At 36.0% G+C, this 18,628-nt stretch overlaps 1 protein-coding gene across 5 annotated transcripts in view; it reads right to left on the reverse strand.

The window, feature by feature from the left end:
- Positions 1–18,628, reverse strand: part of KDM6A (lysine demethylase 6A) — a 272,112-nt gene that overhangs the window by 163,973 nt on the left and 89,511 nt on the right. For all 5 annotated transcript variants that reach the window (XM_043993008.1, XM_043993006.1, XM_043993005.1 and 2 more), the window contains exon 3: positions 4,714–4,822. In XM_043993008.1, coding sequence (XP_043848943.1) covers positions 4,714–4,822 — 109 coding nt within the window. The remainder of the gene's footprint in view (positions 1–4,713; positions 4,823–18,628) is intronic.

The following is an 18,628-nucleotide window of genomic DNA, read 5'->3' on the forward strand; positions in this document are numbered from 1 at the left end:
CTATGTAGAGAAAAGGCATTAAGCATTAAAGGGAGATTGGGAAAGGCTTCTTGAGGGTCAGATTTTTGCTCCCCTAATTTCTATTTTCATCTTTTACATATTTTTCCCTATAATGACCTCTCTGACTTTTATAGTTAGCAAAGGTTCTAGAATTCATAGGTACCAGAACTTAAGAGATTCCTGACACTAAAGTACTAAAATAAAATATTTTATAATTCTCTATTTTACTATTGTTTCCACATCTCCACCCCTATGCAAATTACACATCTCCCTAAAAATGGATTTTAGATCTTTGTAATTATAATTTATTCTGGTAAATATAACACACTGAGCTTCCAATCATACCATTGGAATGAAATTGTTTTTTCCAAGGTTTCTTACTATTAAATCTAATGGCCTTTTTTCATTCCTTATCCTTCTTACCTTCTATGCAGGATGACACTACAGACCATCTCTCCTCCTCCTTTTGACACTCTCTCTTCTCCTTAGGCCTTTATGAAACTGTTCACCAATTATTTCAACCGCTCCTCAGGCTTCTTAATAGATTTATCACTCTTATACCTGTGAGTAACCCAGTAAAATTCTCCTTTAACACTCTCAATGATCTCATTAGTACTCAAGGATTCAATTATCATCTCTATGATAATAATTGAGTTCCTTATCTCTGTACACCACCTCTTTTTCAAGCTCTAGTCGGTAAACTTCTTGCTTAAGATATCCAACTAGATGTGCCACAAGAATCTCAAACTCATGATTTCCCAAACAGAATGCCATTTCCGTTTTCTCTCAACTCCCTCATTTCTGTCAGGGTGGTACCACCTAGGTTGGCAACCAAAGAACCAACCTCAATTCTTCTCTATCACCCCTCAAATCCTAACAGTTGACAGATCTTGATTCTATTTACATATAGCTACCATCCTAGTTTAAGTCCTCATCATTTCTTGTCTACACTAATATCATCCCATTTCTACAATCTTTGCGTCAGCTATTTTATCACTCACCTGCCAAGCCTGAACCACATGCCTAGTATTATTTTCCATCCTTACTTCTTAAAAAAAATCAGGTCCAGTGGCACCTCTTACAAGAGAACTTTCCTGACTCCCGAGTACTTAGTGGTCTTCCCTTTTCACACCCCCAAATTACTCTTCAGTCGTTTGGGATAAATATTTTGAGCTCATTTATATGTGTACATTGGATCAGAGGCTCATAGATTTAGAACTAGAAAGGACATGGGAAGCCACTAAGCATGCTCTCAAATTCAACAGATAAAAGAAACAGATCCAGACCTATTTAGTGACTCACCCAAATTCTAATAAGATTTGTGAACATATATGAATCTAGTAATATAATCTAGTAAACATGTTAACAAGTCCTGTCATTTCTGCTCCTTCTTATCTTTCTAATCACTCCTTTCCACATACAAAACTGAACTACATTTTCCCTCTTGATATCTCCATTACCATGGAGGGTGCCATCCTCCTTGTAATGACCCGGGCTCAAAAGCCAGACTCCATCCTTAATTCTTTACTCTCTCATACAAGCCTGATGTGGCCTTTTCATCTCTATCAAAGGTCTTTTTCCCCCTACTGATTAAAATCATATGGTGGTTCATTAGTATTATTTACTATACTAATTGGTTTAATAATATTAAGCCATTTTTGCATTCCTGGTATAAATTCCACTTGACCATTAGTAATTCCAGCAATTCAATCTAATACTAATTAGGCATATTCTTCCCCAAAAGCTTACTAAGAGCAATTAGATAATGAAATAAATGAAGTAAAAGATGATTTGAAGGAGAAAATATTAATACCATGTGTGAATTTCCCTTCAGAGATAGCATATGGGTCAATGCTTTAAGGAATCTAAGAATTCTTAAAGTTAGAAGTTGAAGGGAGAGGAGTATATTCCAGGCATGGGGGACAGCCTAAGAAAAGACCACAAGGCAGCTGCAATGTAGAGTAAATAAAAGGAAATAATATGAAATCAATAATAGTGAAGGGATTTTTAAAAACCAGTTGATTAATTTGTATTTTATCCTAGAATCAAATGGAAACTACTGCAAAGTGTTCAGCAGTGCAATGACATGAATGCCTAACATGAGCAAAGTACTTGTGTATTTGCTTTCACTGGGAAGTGAGAGGGGCCCAGAAACAAATTAGTTACCTACACAAATGACCTTCTAGAACCAGGTCAGCAAATGAATAGAAGTGTCTTTGTAAAGAGTTCCAGAGGGAAACTAGGTGGTGTAATGGATAAAGCAATGACCCTGGATTCAGGAGGACCTGAGTTCAAATCTGTGTGACCCTGGGGCAAGTCACTTAACCATCATTGCCAGAGGAAGAAGAAGAGGAAAGGAAGAGGAAGAGGAAGAGGAGAGGAGAGGGAAAAGAGAACAAAAAAAAAATTAGAAAAAAACTGGAAACAGAAGAAGCCATAATATCTATAGGATCATAGATCTAAATCTTATTCTGTAAGATACCTCAGAGGTCACCTTAACACTTTCATTTTTACAAAAAAGGTAATTGAAAGAAAGGAAGGAGAAAAGACTTGCCCAAAGTCATAGAAGTAGTGGGATAGGAGCCCAGATCCTCTGACTCTAGAACCAATGCTTTTTCCACCTGCTTCCCACTATGTGTTTCATCCTGGCCCAGGGCCTTCTCTGAAAAGTCCTCAGTACTGTCCTGAGATGAGTGCCCTGACTATGATGAGGGCAGAGAAGAAACATTTTCCTATGGAGAGAAATCCATAAGGCAGCTGGAATGGAGAAATGGGGGAGGTAAAAAAGTGGATCGGTGAAGAAGTACCTACTCTCCACCATACCCTCTTCTACTCACCTCCTGCTTAGAATCCCCTTGTCATTGCTCACGTCCACCTCCTCAAATTTCATTGTATTTTATCTGTTTAAATATTGTAAATCAATAGCTCTTTGATCATAGTGATTACTTTTCATTTTATCTTGGTGAGCACAGAACCTTGAATAGTATGCATTTTGGAGAATTCAATTTTTTTGGTAGACAGGGGAAACAGATCTTAATCAGTGCAAAAGCTTTTGTTTCCTTATGATGATTCCAAAGGAGGAACCATACCAATACCTCATATTGTGATTTCCCCTTCCCTCCGGAGCATGTTTGATCCCTTCCCTCTATACCATCACTTGAAACCACTGCATATCAAATGAAATATGGGAATTTTATAACTAGGTAAGATTAATTTGGCATTACTCTATACTGACTTGCTCACACACACAGGAGAAACTAATAAATCTTACTGAACTGGAATTCTTTTTGAGCATATTTTCTGAACTCTTAACCTATATTCATTCCCTTAATTCAGTCTTTTTCTAAATTAGAGAAGCAATCATTTTCATTGATATTTTTAATAATTTTATTTTATAATTCCCACTATTCAGTCACTTTAATAATATTAATAAAAATTTTCTAGATAGGACAAGGGCAAGAAAACGAACAAATACTGGATTCTACTTAATTCTTTACAAGGTACTTACTGATGAGGCACAGATAATAAATAAGAAGTAATTACAGATTCATGGATCATAGATCAAGACCTGCAAGGGATCTTAAAACATCTAATCCAATTGCCTCATCTTATGGAGAAGGAAAATAACAAGGAAGGCTTTGTGATTTGGCCCAGGTCTTTTTGGTAGCAAAATTTGAACACTTCTTTTAAAGTCAAGAAATACAGATTTTTCATGTTATACGTACACACACACACACACACCCCACCCCTTAATCAGTCTGGTGAAGTCTATGTACCCCTTTCTCAGAATGTTTTTATCTGTATAAAACATAAAGTTAGAAGTTGAAGGGAGAGGAGTATATTCCAGGCATGGGGGACAAAAGAAACCAATTCTAATTAAAAACAACAAAAAAAACAATTTTTTAAACAGTTTATAGACCCCAGGTTAAAAACCCCTGCTCTCGGGGGCGGCTAGGTGGCGCAGTGGATAAAGCACCAGCCCTGGATTCAGGAGTTCCTAAGTTCAAATCCGGGCTCAGACACTTGACACTTACTGGCTGTGTGACCCTGGGCAAGTCACTTAACCCCCATTGCCCCGCAAAAAAAACAAAAAACAAAAAACAAAAAAAAACCTGCTCTAGAGACACCCTCTTTTCCACTAGACCATGTTCTCTATCATTCATACTGTATAAACATCTAGAAGAAATAATAATTTGGGGGCATACAGTCATGAAAACGAACACATATATGGTCACTTTCCCATAACAAACTGATTTATGAAAGAAATATAAAATTTCTAAAGTCAATCATTTTCTTTCTTTCTAATAGTTTACATATAAAATGATCCAAGTTCATCAAAATCAGAAGAAAAGTCTAAAATTCATTATGGTCAACTTAAAGACCACCCATCACCATCATAACAATATCATTAGCATAGTCCCTTTAAAGTTTACAAAAGCCCTGTATATACATCATCTCATTTATCAAAACAATTATAACATGGGGCAGCTAGGTAGCTCAGTGGATAGAGCACCAGCCCTGGAGTCAGGATGACCAGAGTTCAAATCCAGCCTCATACATTGGACACTGACTAGCTGTATGACCCTGGGCAAGTCACTTAACCCCACTGGTCTCACCAAAAAATAAAAATAAAAAACAAAAAACAATTATACATTATAAAAATCATGTTATAACGTTAAAAATATTACTAAAGGTAGGAAAAGAAAACTTTACCTTTTGGATAATCTTCCAACAAGAGGTTGAAGTGACCTAACTGACAAAAGAAATCAGATTCAACTTTTCCTTCAGCTTTTAAGATTAGAGATTCATAGCAGCGAACAGCCTAGAAAAAAGAAACACAAAGAATATTAAGAAAAAGGAGAACTACAACAAATATGTAGTAATTTCTGACAAAACATAACCTTGATGCTCATTTTCCTCCCTTTTTATAAGAAAAACTAAAAGATCAATTTATTAACTTCCAGTTACAAAATTATATTGGGAATTTTAAAAATACAGTCTATTAATATCTTAAAAGAGCAGTAAGGGGGGCAACTAGGTGGTGCAGTAAATGGAGCACTGGCCCTGGATTCAGGAGGAAGTGAGTTCAAATTCAGCCTCAGACACTTGACACTTACTAGCTGTGTGACGCTGGGCAAGTCACTTAAATTCATTGCCCCGCAATAAAAAAATAATAATAAAATAAAACAAGAGTAGTAAGGAATATACTTTCCCCCTTAAAAATCACGACTAAAGCAGACATATTGAATAAGGACCTCAAATATGCCAAATAATCTGCATAATATTTTAATAAGCCTTAGGCTAAAGAGGATCTGGGTAAGGGAAGGATGAGGAGGAAGAAGACTACAACTACTATGTCAACTACTACTAATTTCTACTAGGACAGATGGAAACAGTGTAATATAAGAGAAAGAACACCAATTTGATACTATTTTTTAAAATACAGTTTTATACTAGGCTTAAAATGGGCAATCAATCAATTTATATTTATTAAACATCTCTGTGACAGGCACAGCAGTATTAGATGCTGGAAATAAAAAAAGATAAAAAGAAACACTGCCCCTTAAAAGAGTTTTTCCTCTATGGGGGAATAAGCAGGAGGAGGAAGAGAGAGAGAGAGAGAGAGAGAGAGAGAGAGAGAGAGAGAGAAAATACACACACTGATAAAACAATGTGGGGAGAGAGATACTAGCAAGGAGTAGATCAGAAAAGGCCTTATGCAATGAGACTAGGAATTCTAAAAAACTGAAGGAAGGATTATATTCTAGTCATGAGGAAGAACCCGTGTAAAGGCATCAAAGATCAGAAATAAGGTATTATATGTCACCTGCAAATAACAAAAAATCATTAAATGGCCTTTGGCCTCAATTTTCTTACAATTAATGCATTGACCTAGAACAAGGATTATTAACATTTTTTGTGTCACGGACCTCTCTGTAAATCTGATGCCTATGGATGCCTTCTCAAAATAATGTTTTTAATTTATGAAATAAGTATTACAAAGGAAACCAATTATATTAAAATATAGTTTTACAATATTTTCTTGACATTAATGAACATTACTTAACTAATATTAATTGATGGCACTGATTATTTATTAAAAATATTAATACTTTTAAGGTCATGTTTCACAGACCACAGGTCACAGCAGCCTACCCTGCACTAGAAAAGAGCTTTGTAAAAAATCTTCCTTCTCCTTTATCTTCTATTCAATTCAACATGCAAATCCATAGGTCCTATACTCTAAAAACAAATCTTGTATTCTTCCTCTTCAATGTCTTATCATTTGGGGGGGGGGGGGAGAAGAGGAGAGGATTTCCAATAATACCACTTTGGTTCAGGTTTATATAATCTTGAATTACTGAAAAACCTCCCCCCTTCGTATCTGATTCCAATCTAACCTTACTTACTTCCTTCCCTTCATCCTATCTAGATTTTTCAAAGCTTTCAATAAGCTCATCACGACTTTTATTTTCTTCTACTTCTACTACCACCACCACCACCATATTACCACCACAATCAGCTCATGGATGTCCCAAATCTTGGAATGGAATTTTGCCTGTACCAAACAATCATAAAATACGTTGATAAATACTGAAATATAAGGTATGTATGATATCAAGTGGGAAACTTAGGTGGCGCAGTGGATAGGATACCAGGTTTGGAGTCAGGAAGACTTGAGCTCAAATCTAGCCTGAAGACACTAGCTGTGAAACAAACAATTCCAAAATGATTTGGTCTCATCAAAATTGAAGGTGCTGAATGAAATAAGAAATGAAGCACAGTCTCTACTAGTTTTCAATCACAAATACCACTGAGAAAAAGGTCTTTAGATTCTTACATCACCTTAAGAACTGATGTCCATCAATTTTTAAATGTTCCCTCCCCAAAAAAAACCTCTTAATGTGAATCTAATTGGAACATAAAATCTTTCCCACACAAACTCAAAATCCATAAACTGAGAGAAAAAAAAAAACACAAATTCTCACAAGCTTAAATTTCTTAAGGGAGGTCTTCAAATTACTACTATTTATTAACTAAAAATATGTGCATATCACAACTTAACAACTAATCATACTCTGAATGCTACACCATTAAACTTTCAGAAATTATACTTTTGTAATATGAAATTTCAAAATCTTTAATTTTGTCATCTTCAATCCTTCTTTGGTAGACATGTCTTAAAACGTACAATTTAATATATTTTCAAAATTAACATTTTAACATAAGAATGTTTGTTTAAAAATACTTATAAGCACTCTCATTATGATGAGAAAGAACTGGAAATTGAGGGAATGCCCATCAATTGGGGAATGGCTGAACAAGTTGTGGGATGTGAATGTAACTGAATACTATTGTGCTTTAATAAATGATGAGCAGGTGGCATCAAGGTGGTGCACCGGCCCTGGATTCAGGAGGACCTGAGTTCAAATCCGACCTCAGACCCTTGACACTTACTATCTGTGTGACACTGGGCAAGTCACTTAACCCCTACTGCCTCACCAAAATATATATATAATTTTTTAAAAATAAAGAGAGAAATGATGAGCAGGCAGATTTCAGAAAAACCTGGAAAGACTTCAGGGGATTGACGTTGAGTGAAGTGAGCGGAACCAGGAGAACATTGTAGCACTGTGTGTTAATCAACTATGAGAGACTTAACTCTTCTCAGCAATACAATGATCCAAGACAATTCCAAAAAACTCATTTTGGAAAATGTTCTCCACCTCCAGAAAAAAAGAACTATGGATTCTAAATGCAGATTGAACCATACTGTTTCTACTTTTTGTTTTTTTTTTTTTTTGAGGTTTTCCCCATTTGTTCTGATTCTTCTTCCACAACATGACTAATGCAGAAATATGTTTAATGTGATTATACATAATGTAACCTAGATTAGATTGCTTGCTGTCTTGGGAAGGAGGATGAGAGAAAAATTTGGAACCAAAAATCTTATGAAAACAAATGTGGAAAACTATATGTAACTGGAAAATAATACTTTTATGATTAAAAATGTTTGTTAAGGGGAGCAGCTAGGTGGCACAGTGGACAGAGCACTGGCCCTGGATTCAGGAGTACCAGGGTTCAAATCCAGCCTCAGACACTTAATACTTACTAGCTGTATGACCCTGGGCAAGTCACTTAACCCCAATTGCCTCACTTAAAAAAAAAAAGTTTGTTAAGATAACCTATCGGAAAATTGCTTACAAAAATTATTCATTTAATAAAAAATTATCAAGAAACTTTTTAAAAGTTTAAACCTCCTCAAATGCAGCTCTACTAACATTTTATAACCACAGACCCATTCCCATCAAATTTTCACCCTTAGATAATCTTTTAATACTAGGTCAAAATATTAACCAATTATACTAAATAAAAATGTCACCTGCATAATGAAGTAACTCTCTTCAAGGTCACTTACACACACACACACACACACACACACACACACGAACTACATTACATACAAAGCACATAAAACTGGTAGAAGAAACATATGTTCTCCCTCTGAAACCACACTCCTCCCTTCTCCTAAACCATAATTATGGGAGGGGTGATTAAGAGGAAAGATAGAGCTACCTCCTGATCAGAAATGTAGAGAAAATTAGGTGATTTCTTAACAAAAGAAGTACTGATGTTTGAGATTCAGGTACCATGGACAGCACCAGGTAACTAGGGAACTACTAATGTCCCCTTGACTTTTTCCCATTCCTCACAAAAATCACTCTGAATTTAATCAACTATATATTGTGCTATACAACCTCAAGTGCTTTTTTTTATCATTAATCTGGAATTTTAAAATTCATCTACCCAAATATTTTACTGAAAAATATTAAGATAATCCAGCAGTTTGAGCCCCATTAGTTCTCCCACCCTATCTCAATGATTCTGCCAAAGGCTTAGATTCAATTCTTGTTTTCTTCATTTGATTCCCACTAATTCTTGCAGGGTTTTCATACATCAAACAGCAGACAGGTGTGCAACTAGCCTCATTGTTCAAATGCCAAATGTTTGCCTAAAAGACCATTTTACAAAGAACTCACACAAGGCAAGAACCCACATGGAGGTCAGATGTGATACAAGAACACTGTCAAGGTTTCTCTAAAGAACTTTGGAATGAATTGTGTAATAAGGGAGAAAATGGCAAAGGATCACCCAGCATGACATGGCTGAATCAAAGAAGGTGCCGTGCTCTGTGAAAAAAGCTGAATTGTAATGGTTCAAAATGAACACAAGATATGCAAATTTAGAGACATCTCTACTCCAGATGTTCACATAGACTATTTGTGTCTGACCTGTGTAGAGTCTTCCAAGCTCATATTGGTCTAATCAGCCACACTGTATTTTGACTCCAACATAGTGATGTCATTTTGGTCCCCCTCAAGAAAAAAAGGACATCAACCAAACACCACGCTAAGCAGTGCAGATACAAATACTAAAGCAAGAAAACACCAGAGTGAGAAAAGAATAGCCATTAACAAATCAAAGGCAATGTGGTAATTTTGTTGAGTTTCTGGGGGAAAGTGTGAAATAAGAGAGAGGAACAAGGTACACAAGAGGTAAAGAAGTGAAGGTGAGGACACACATTCCCAAAAAACGCAGAGCAAAAGGACTCGGTATCTAATGGCCTTTCTTAGAGAGTGTAGTAGCATCAGCAGGATGGAAAATGCAAAAAATCTGTAGAGAAGTCCAGAAAGGAAGACCTTGAATTTGGTAAATGAGGCTACAGTTTTGGGTAACTGTTACAGAAAAGCATGAAAGCTGCTGAAGAAGTAGAAGCTTGAACCAACCTCTCCAGGTTTCCCTTACATTTCTCTTCACATGACTACAACCCAGTCAAATGTTACTTATTTATCATTCACCAAATGCTTCCAACCCTTTCCTTTCTCATGCTTTCCTCATGTAAGTCCCTAAAGACATCAAATAGAATGCCTTCTATTTCCTGATCACTGCCTAGTGAAAATCTATCCTCCTGTTAAAACCAAGCAAAAATACCTTTTCTTCCCACTGGCAGAAATCCTTTCCTTCCTTATTCTTTATATAGTAAGTTGTTTTTATTTTTCATCTTGAGTTTTGTACAATAGCTGTGTATCTGGTTATAACTCCCTGCTGGATTGTCAGCTTTATGAGTTCAGGAACTCTTATGTATCTTTCTATTTCAGATACCGCATCATAATAATTTTGAAATGCCTACTGAATTGATGATTTGGAGCTTTCCTGAAATTCAGTTCTCAAATAGTATAAATGGTCTATTTTTTATTGAGTGCTTTCTACATTCAGAGTGTTGACATAAACACTGTGAGGATTACCATTATGAATAAGACATTAAAGGTTCACAGGAATCTGAAGTCACTATACTTCATCACTGGAATTAAAACATGGATACAGGTACACTCACATAGCAAAACAAAATGAATTGTCATGATTTGAGCTATATTTAAAAGACTCGAGAAAGCACCTTTATGTCATATCACAAATTGTTTGTAATCTACTCCTAAGGTATTACATTTGTTGGATGAGTTCTCTACTTCTCAACATCATTCGTGGGACACTTGCTAATTATTCTTTTCAATTTTAGAATATTCTCAAATTTAATTTGTTATTATTCTTGTGTCATTTCAGCCATGGCCAACTCTGTGACCCCATTTGGTTTTCTTGAAAAAGATACTGGAAGGGTTTAGCATTTCCTTCTCCAGCTTATGTAACAGATGAGGAAACTGAGGCAAACAGAGCTAAGTGACTTTCCCAGGATCACTGTGTGGCCACATCTGAACTCAGGCAGATGAGTTTTCCTGACTCCAGACCCAGTACTCCATCCACCTAGCTGAATCCTAGGTCTTAATTAATTATATAATGACAACACTTACACATAAAGCAGCTAAACTCAAGGTAGGCAGAACGCATATCACAGAAGACACAATCCACAGCATGTAGTAACAAGTATTTTTATTTGGGGGGGGGGGGGCCCTGCCAATGAAGGCTAAGTGACTTGCTCAGGATCACACAGCTATTAAGTGTCAACTGTCTGAGGCCAAATTTGAACTCAGGTCCTCCTGAATCCAGGGCCAATACTTTATCCACTGCACCACCTACTTGTCCCTGCAGTAACAAGTATTAATCAAGATGGAAAGAAATAGATGGAAATAGAGCCTAAATATAAAGGGTCATGCAACATAACAAAATTGAAGGAAAATGGATGTGCCTTTCACATGTATAGTAGCTACCAGGAGAATTATTAACAAGACAAGAAATCCTAACAGATGATAAAGAAAATTATAATTATGGGAAATTTTTTTAAAAACAAAATCAGGCAGCTAAGATTTAAAAAAACACAACACTATAAATTTGGGCGGGGTGGGGGGGAATTTGCAGCCAATATCTGACTTTCAAATAGCCATCCAAAGGTGAATCAAAACAAATGCAAAGAACAAGTGATCAAAGAATAAGAACAAGCAACTGTCAAAAGAATCCCAAAATAATAATAATGTGGAAGATTATAGAGTAATAAGAGAAATTCAAATCAAAATAAATAAATAAAATGTTGTCTCAAACCCAGCAAAATGGTAAAGGTATCAACAATGACCAAAAAAGGAAATGACCAATATTAAGATCAAAAGTTCAATGTTGGAATGCTGGACCACTAATGCACGGCTGGTGGCACTGTTAATTCATCCAACCATCCTGAAAAGCCATTTCAAACAGCAAGTCCCTCCCTTAAAAAATTACTTGTTCAAACTCAGCTCTAGCTATTATCCCTAACCCCATTTCCCTATGTTAGAAACACAGCTAACTGCTCTTCGTGTTGCGCAGCTCTAGTGTTGCTAGCAGGTCGCAGTTCAAAAATCCCAAGCAGGCAGCAGTTGGTGAGTGAAGGCTTTATTCATCTTCGCAAAGATGGGCACTCTTCTGAATGTGTAGGAGAGTGCACTGGAGGTCCCTCACCTCTATTTATACCCCTCTAGGGGTCCCCTCCAACCAATTACATTAAGGCCTTTTGATACCCCTCATTTACATTTCAGTTATTACAGTTGCTATTTATACAGAATAACAGTAACAGCCTAAGAACCCATCAGGTGGTAGATACCAGTTAACCAATCAGATTTTACAAACTACAATACCAGGCCTTAACCTATTCTGGGCAAGAGTGTCACCCCACCCCTCATGCCCAACAATAGTGTGTTAACATACATAACTCTTCAAGAAAGAAAAACCTGTCTTGGGTTTTGACCAATCAGATTGTTCCATTTACCAACCAACCAATCAGACTGCAGCCTTAAGCTCCAACTCTATGCTGGAGCAAGAATGTCCTCATTCCCCACTAAACAGTGCTTGTGTAAATATAACTTTTCAAAACAAAACTCAAGTCAGGGCTTAAGCTCTGAGTCACGTGGTGATCACCTTGGACGCCTCAAGGTGAACTCCCAGCCCAGCCCGACTCCCACAAAACCCAGGCCCTTCCTTCAGGCCCTGATCAGGCCTAAGGCCCAGGAGTCTCCCCTTGAAGCCTCCTGTGCCAAGCAGCCCCCTTGGGGGGGGGGGGGGGGCCGCTGCGGCATAAAGCTGTTGCCCTGAAACCAGACTCACTCTCTACCTTTAGGGCTCTGAGAAGAGTCCAAATATAGTCCTTTCTCTCACCTAAACTCCAGCCAAAAGAGATCAAAGAATGGAAAAGGATGTATAGGTACAAAAATATTTCTAGCAATTCTTTTATAGTGGCAAAGAATTAGAAACTAAGGAACGTCTACTAGCTTGGAAATAATTGAACAAATTAGGGTATATGAATGCAAAGAAAATACTATTTCATAAAAATTGATGAAAAGAACAGTTTCAGAAATCTGGGAAGACATGTATGAACTGATGCAGAAGAAAGTAAGTAAAACGAGGAGAAAAATTAGTACAATAACAAGATTGTAAGGAATAATAACTCTGATAGAACTATGACCAAAACAACGACCAACAACTTCCTGGACAGAGGTAATAGACTCAAATGTGCAAAACCAAACATAAAGAGTTAATGTAGGAATTTGTTTTTCTTTAATAGACTTTTGTTACATTGGGTTTGGGTTTTGTTTTTTCAAGGGGAGTGGATTGGGAGGGAAAAAGGAAGAGTGATGCTAATCATACACACACCCCCTACAAAAAGGAAAAATAAAAGGTGGTCATGGAAGCATTTTTTAAATACAAAAAATCAAAAGGGCAGAATGAACACTGATAAGCAGAAAGAACTACTTTAAAAATTGCTGAGTAAGTCATACTTAAAGGGAAAAGCAAACTGTGTGTTAGAGCTTCAGTTTTCACATATAATTCGTTTTCCGTTCTAATTTATATAAGAAATAGTTTATTTTACTTGATATTTATTAAAGTTAATTTCTTAAAATTACATGAAGCAGAAAACAAGAGAGGTGGAAGAGGTGAAACTACATTGTACTTTAAAGGTACCATTGACAATATTAATGTAAGATCTATATATAACAAATGCTATAGCATCTATGTAAAGAAAAAAAAATAAATGAACTCCAAAAGGATTCTAATAAGACATTATAAGAGATGTATAGGTAAATATAAAAGATAAAAAGATAATGAAAGATGGTGAACTGGAGGAACTCCAGTAAAATTTGAGAGTGAGCATTTAGTGATTCAAGGTCTGCAAGGTGTTTTACAAATATTTTATTTGATCCTCAACACCACCCTGAGAAACAATTTACGTATGTGAAAACTTTTTCCAGGTCACACATTTAATAAGAGTCTAGTAACTAGAAAATAATAAAATACTGAACAACAACAATAACAACAACAATAATAAATTAAGAGTCTAAAGAGTAGGGACAGCTAAGTGGCAAAATGGATAGAGCACCGGCCCTGGATTCAGGAGGACCTGAGTTCAAATCCGACCTCAGACATTTGACACTTACTAGGTGTGTGACCCTGGGCAAGTCACTTAACCCCAAATGCCTCATTCCCCCCCCCAAAAAAAATTTAAATAATTTTTTTAAAAAAAGAATTGTTTAAGAGTCTAAAGGATACATTTGAAGTCAAGTCATTCAGATTACAAAACAGGAAGACAAAGATTGAGTAATTTGTTCAGGGTCACACATCTAATAAGAGTATAAAAAATAGATTTGAATTCAGGTCTTTCTGAATAGAGGTGCAGTGCTTTAAGCCCTACACTACATTACCTAGTCGTCTCTGTATATAAAGATTTCTCATACTGCAAAAACAGACCATGTACTAAGATGGAGTGGGATGAGCTAGAATAATTCTTTTCCTTAAAAATGGTTATGGGGGACAGCTAGGTGGCACGGTGGATAAAGCACTGGCCCTGGATTCAGGAGGACCTGAGTTCAAATCTGACCTCAGACATTTGACACTTAACTAGCTGTGTGACCCTGGGCAAGTCACTTAAACCTCATGACCCTGCCAAAAAAATAAAAATAAAAATAAATCCAGCTATTCTCTTAAGAGAATTATCACAGGCAAAATATAGGCAAGGAAATTTCATTCAAATGAATGTCTTTTCCTTGATATGGATAAATTCCTAAACATGTCATTTCATTTCAATTTTGTAATAGAATGACTTCATCTCAGTCTTTCTGGTCTACACCTCCTTTAAAGCCAGTGCCTTCTAAGACCACCTCCAATTTATCCTTTATATATTTTATTTGTATTTTGTTTTTGTATATTGTTTCCCCCATTAGACTGTAAGCTTCTTGAGGCCAGAAACCATGGTTTCGGTTTGGAGTTTCCTTGTATTTCTTACACTTAGCAAAGCATCTGGTACATTGTAGGTGCTTAATAAAATGCTTGTTGACTTGATGACCACTTTATAGGGCACAAAAAAAGTACAGTCAATACAATGAACACTAGCAGAAAATACAGACATAAACAGAGACTTTATAATAGCATTCTGAAGTGAATGGGTCAAAAAACAATATAGAAATACTTGGCAATAATATTATATGTATTAATGATAAATAATAACACTAATACAACATACCCAAAGTTGAAGTGCAGCTAACGCTGCATATTTCACATTTTTAAATACATATTAAACCAGAAAAAAATTAATGAATTAAGCATGCCAATTTTTAAAACAGAAACAAATTAATGAACACAGAAGAAATGTTAGGAGAAATATAAAAATGTACAACAGAAAGACTAAAAACTAAAAGATGGTTCACTGAAAAACAAAAACAAACCTGATAAATCTTTAGCTAATTTGATCCAAAAAGGCATGAGGTGTTATTAAAAAAACATAAAATCAACAAGATTAATTCACAATTAACACAGAATAAAGAATGATCAGAACTTACTGTACAAAAGTGAAGAGAAGCAAAACCGAGAATTTAATGGGACTATGAAAGGAACATTCAATTCAACTCTATTTCAGAAAGCTAAATTGAACTATAAAGGAACTACCCAAGAAAAAAAAGGAACTAGTCCAGAATTAAGTAGATAAAATTCAAGCAAATATTTTAAAAGTCCTTCCCCTCTGTTAATTATCTAGTGTATATCTTGTTTGCACAGTTGTTTGAATGTTTTCTCCTCCATCAGAATAGAAGCAAAGACTTTTTTTTGTTTTGTTTTGTTTTGTTTTGTTTTGTTTTGTTTTGTTTTAGGAGAGAGGGAGAGCTTTCTTTGTATACTCAGCAATTAGCACAGTGCCTGGTACTCAGCAGATGTTTAATGAATACTTTTTGATTGACTGTTGACTGACAAAGTCTACACTACTAAATTCTGAATAACTACAACTATCTACCAAACACCTTTTTACATTTATCCTAACACTTAATCCAAGAAGAAATAAAGCCATGAAAGACAACTATAGATAATATAATTACTCAATTATCATATTGCCCACAATACTTCAGCTTTGCATCACTCCCACCATTCATCAACTCCTTCACTTAGTTCCTACACATGCTTTACTGTGGGTCCAATACAATTTTATGTTACACAATACAAACTGGGCCTTCATTATTGCTACTCTATCGCACTATATCACCCACTATAGAAGTTCTTTCAATTTTCATCACTCCTCAGGGGCAGCTAGGTGGCACAGTGGATAAAGCACCAGCCCTGGATTCAAGAGGACCTGAGTTCAAATGTGACCTGTAACCCTGGGCAAGTCACTTAATCCTCATTGCCCTACAAAAAACATTTGTATATACACAATAACAAAACCCAAGCAGAGAAAAAATTTTTCTCATTTGATAGAAAACCCCTGTACGGTAGGTGTTTAAATTGAGGCTTTAAGTCAAGAAGATCTGGGTTCAAATCCTGTCACTGACACTTACTAGCTAAGTCATTTAACACCTCTAGATTGCTTCATCTATAAAATGCGAATAATAATACCAACCTCCCAGGGTTGTAAGAATTGAATGAGACAATATATGTAAAGTGCTTTCAAAACCTTTAAAAAAAGCTAGGTGGCACAGTTCAGACTGAGCTCACCTTAGGTGTCTCCTGGCTATGAGACCCTGGGCTAGTCTATTATCGTTATTTAAATTCTACTGAAATTATAGATGTAGTGCTATACCAATGAAACTTCCAAGGAGTTATTTTATACAACTAGATCAATTTTTTAAAAATACGTTTGGAATAAAAAAAGGGGGTGGGAGAGAAAAACCAGAAAAAGTATAAAGTGGAATGAAACGATCTAACTCAGGCCATTTTTTTTCTAATAAAACTACAATTATAAAGTATTTCAGGAAATAATTCCTCTCCAGTAAGAACTTTTGGGAAGACTGGAGAGCAGTATGGCAAAAAATAGGAGTTAACTAGCATCAAATACTACTATTTCCCACAATAAGTCAAATGGGTGTAAACCCTAAAATTTAAATATAGAGGCTTCCAGAGAAGAAAGGGAAAAGGGAGAATAACTAGAATAGATAATCTAGCCTGAGAGATTTCAGGATTCTCCTCTGCATTGTCTAATTTTAAATACTTAAGCATTTTTTACTTTTGTCTTGCCAGTGGACTTCAAAGTGACTGGAGGAGACAGTGAAGCTGGTGACCTTGAGCAGTTCTGCCTCACTTAAATCCAATTCATTGGTAATGTCATCAGCCCTCTTCAAGAAAGAAAGCTCAATATGACATAATAATCTCTCAGGGGAAGGGTTGGGGACAGGGATGAGTGGGCTGGCTTACTTGTGCAAAGAGAAATTTTTGTCTGATAGGCAAATTCAACATTCTCCTAATTTTATTTTCAATTTCTGGTCCCTCCAATGAATTTGTCTTTTCTGTGGTTCCTTTCCCCTATCCACTCTCAGGTCACCCACACAGACAAGGAAATCCACACTCAGTTTCAACTAGCTGAAGATACTAAAATCCTCTGGTTATGTATGTATGACCTTTCAACTATACTGTGTTGTTCTCTCAGTTATCCTAGAAGGACCTCAAACTAATTTTCATTTTCCCAAGTTTTTCTTATCAAAACCTCTTAGTTATGAAAAACTGCATCATCAATATTCCAAACCTTGTCAAATCACTGAATCTCAAAATTCCAAAAGTCCTAATGTAGTCCAGGGAGTCAACTTTTTCTGTGTTATGGACCCTATCGACACTGTGGTGAATCCTATTAATTCTTCAATATAGTCTTTAAATGCATCAAATATAAAACCTAGGATTACAACAAAAACCAATTATAGTGAAATTCAGTTCTCTAAATACTTTTTTAAAAAGTTCCAATTCCAGGTTTAAAATCCCTCTAGTTGGACATTTTATATACAGCTCTTTTAGCCAAAATAAAGTATACATACATCAGAGTGGAAATAATAAGGTTAAGAGTAAGAATGACAAGTTCAATCCTGTGTCCCATAGGATCATTGATACGGGTCTTAGAAGGGTCTTTTTAAAAGGTAGTCATCTAGTCTAGTGCTTCTTAAATTTTTTCCACTCATGACCCCTTTTCACCCAAGAATTTTTTACTTGACCCTGGGCAAATATAAAATAGGTATACATAACCTTTTTGGTACCCTAAAGGATTTTTTTTTTAAAAAGTTGAATTTGAAATTGGGATGATGCCCATCAATTAGAGAATAGCTGAACAAACTGTGGGATGAGATTAGGATGGACCACTATTGTGCTGTAAGAAATGATGAGCAGCATGAAAAATGCAATCCATCTACAGAGAAAGAACTGATGGTATGTGAATACAAATTGAAGTATAATTTTTTTTGTTAGTTCTAATGTGGAAATGTTTTGCATGACTGCATATGTATAATTTATATTGAATTGCCTGAGTTCTTAAGGAGGGGTGAAGGAGGGAGGAAGAGAGTTTTAAGAAATCAACGTGAAAATTTGTTTTCACATGTAACTTGGGGAAAATTCTAAATAAATAAAAAAAAATTTTAATAGGTATACATAACCTTTTAATGTTGCCATTTTTTTTCCTCAACCCTCACATTCACTTCCCAGACCCAACATGGGGTTGCAACCCAGTTTAAGAAATTAGGATCTAGTCCAACCTCATCCCATTTTACAAATTAGAAAACCGTCCTATTAAGAAATACGGTCAGGGCAGCTAGGTGGCGCAGTGGATAGAGCACCGGCCCTGGAATCAGGAGGACCTGAGTTTAAATCCAGCCTCAGACACTTGACACCTACCAGCTGTGTGACCCTGGGCAAGTCA

Source organism: Dromiciops gliroides, chromosome 3 (assembly GCF_019393635.1).
Source record: "Dromiciops gliroides isolate mDroGli1 chromosome 3, mDroGli1.pri, whole genome shotgun sequence".
In the NCBI taxonomy this organism is placed as follows: domain Eukaryota; kingdom Metazoa; phylum Chordata; class Mammalia; order Microbiotheria; family Microbiotheriidae; genus Dromiciops; species Dromiciops gliroides.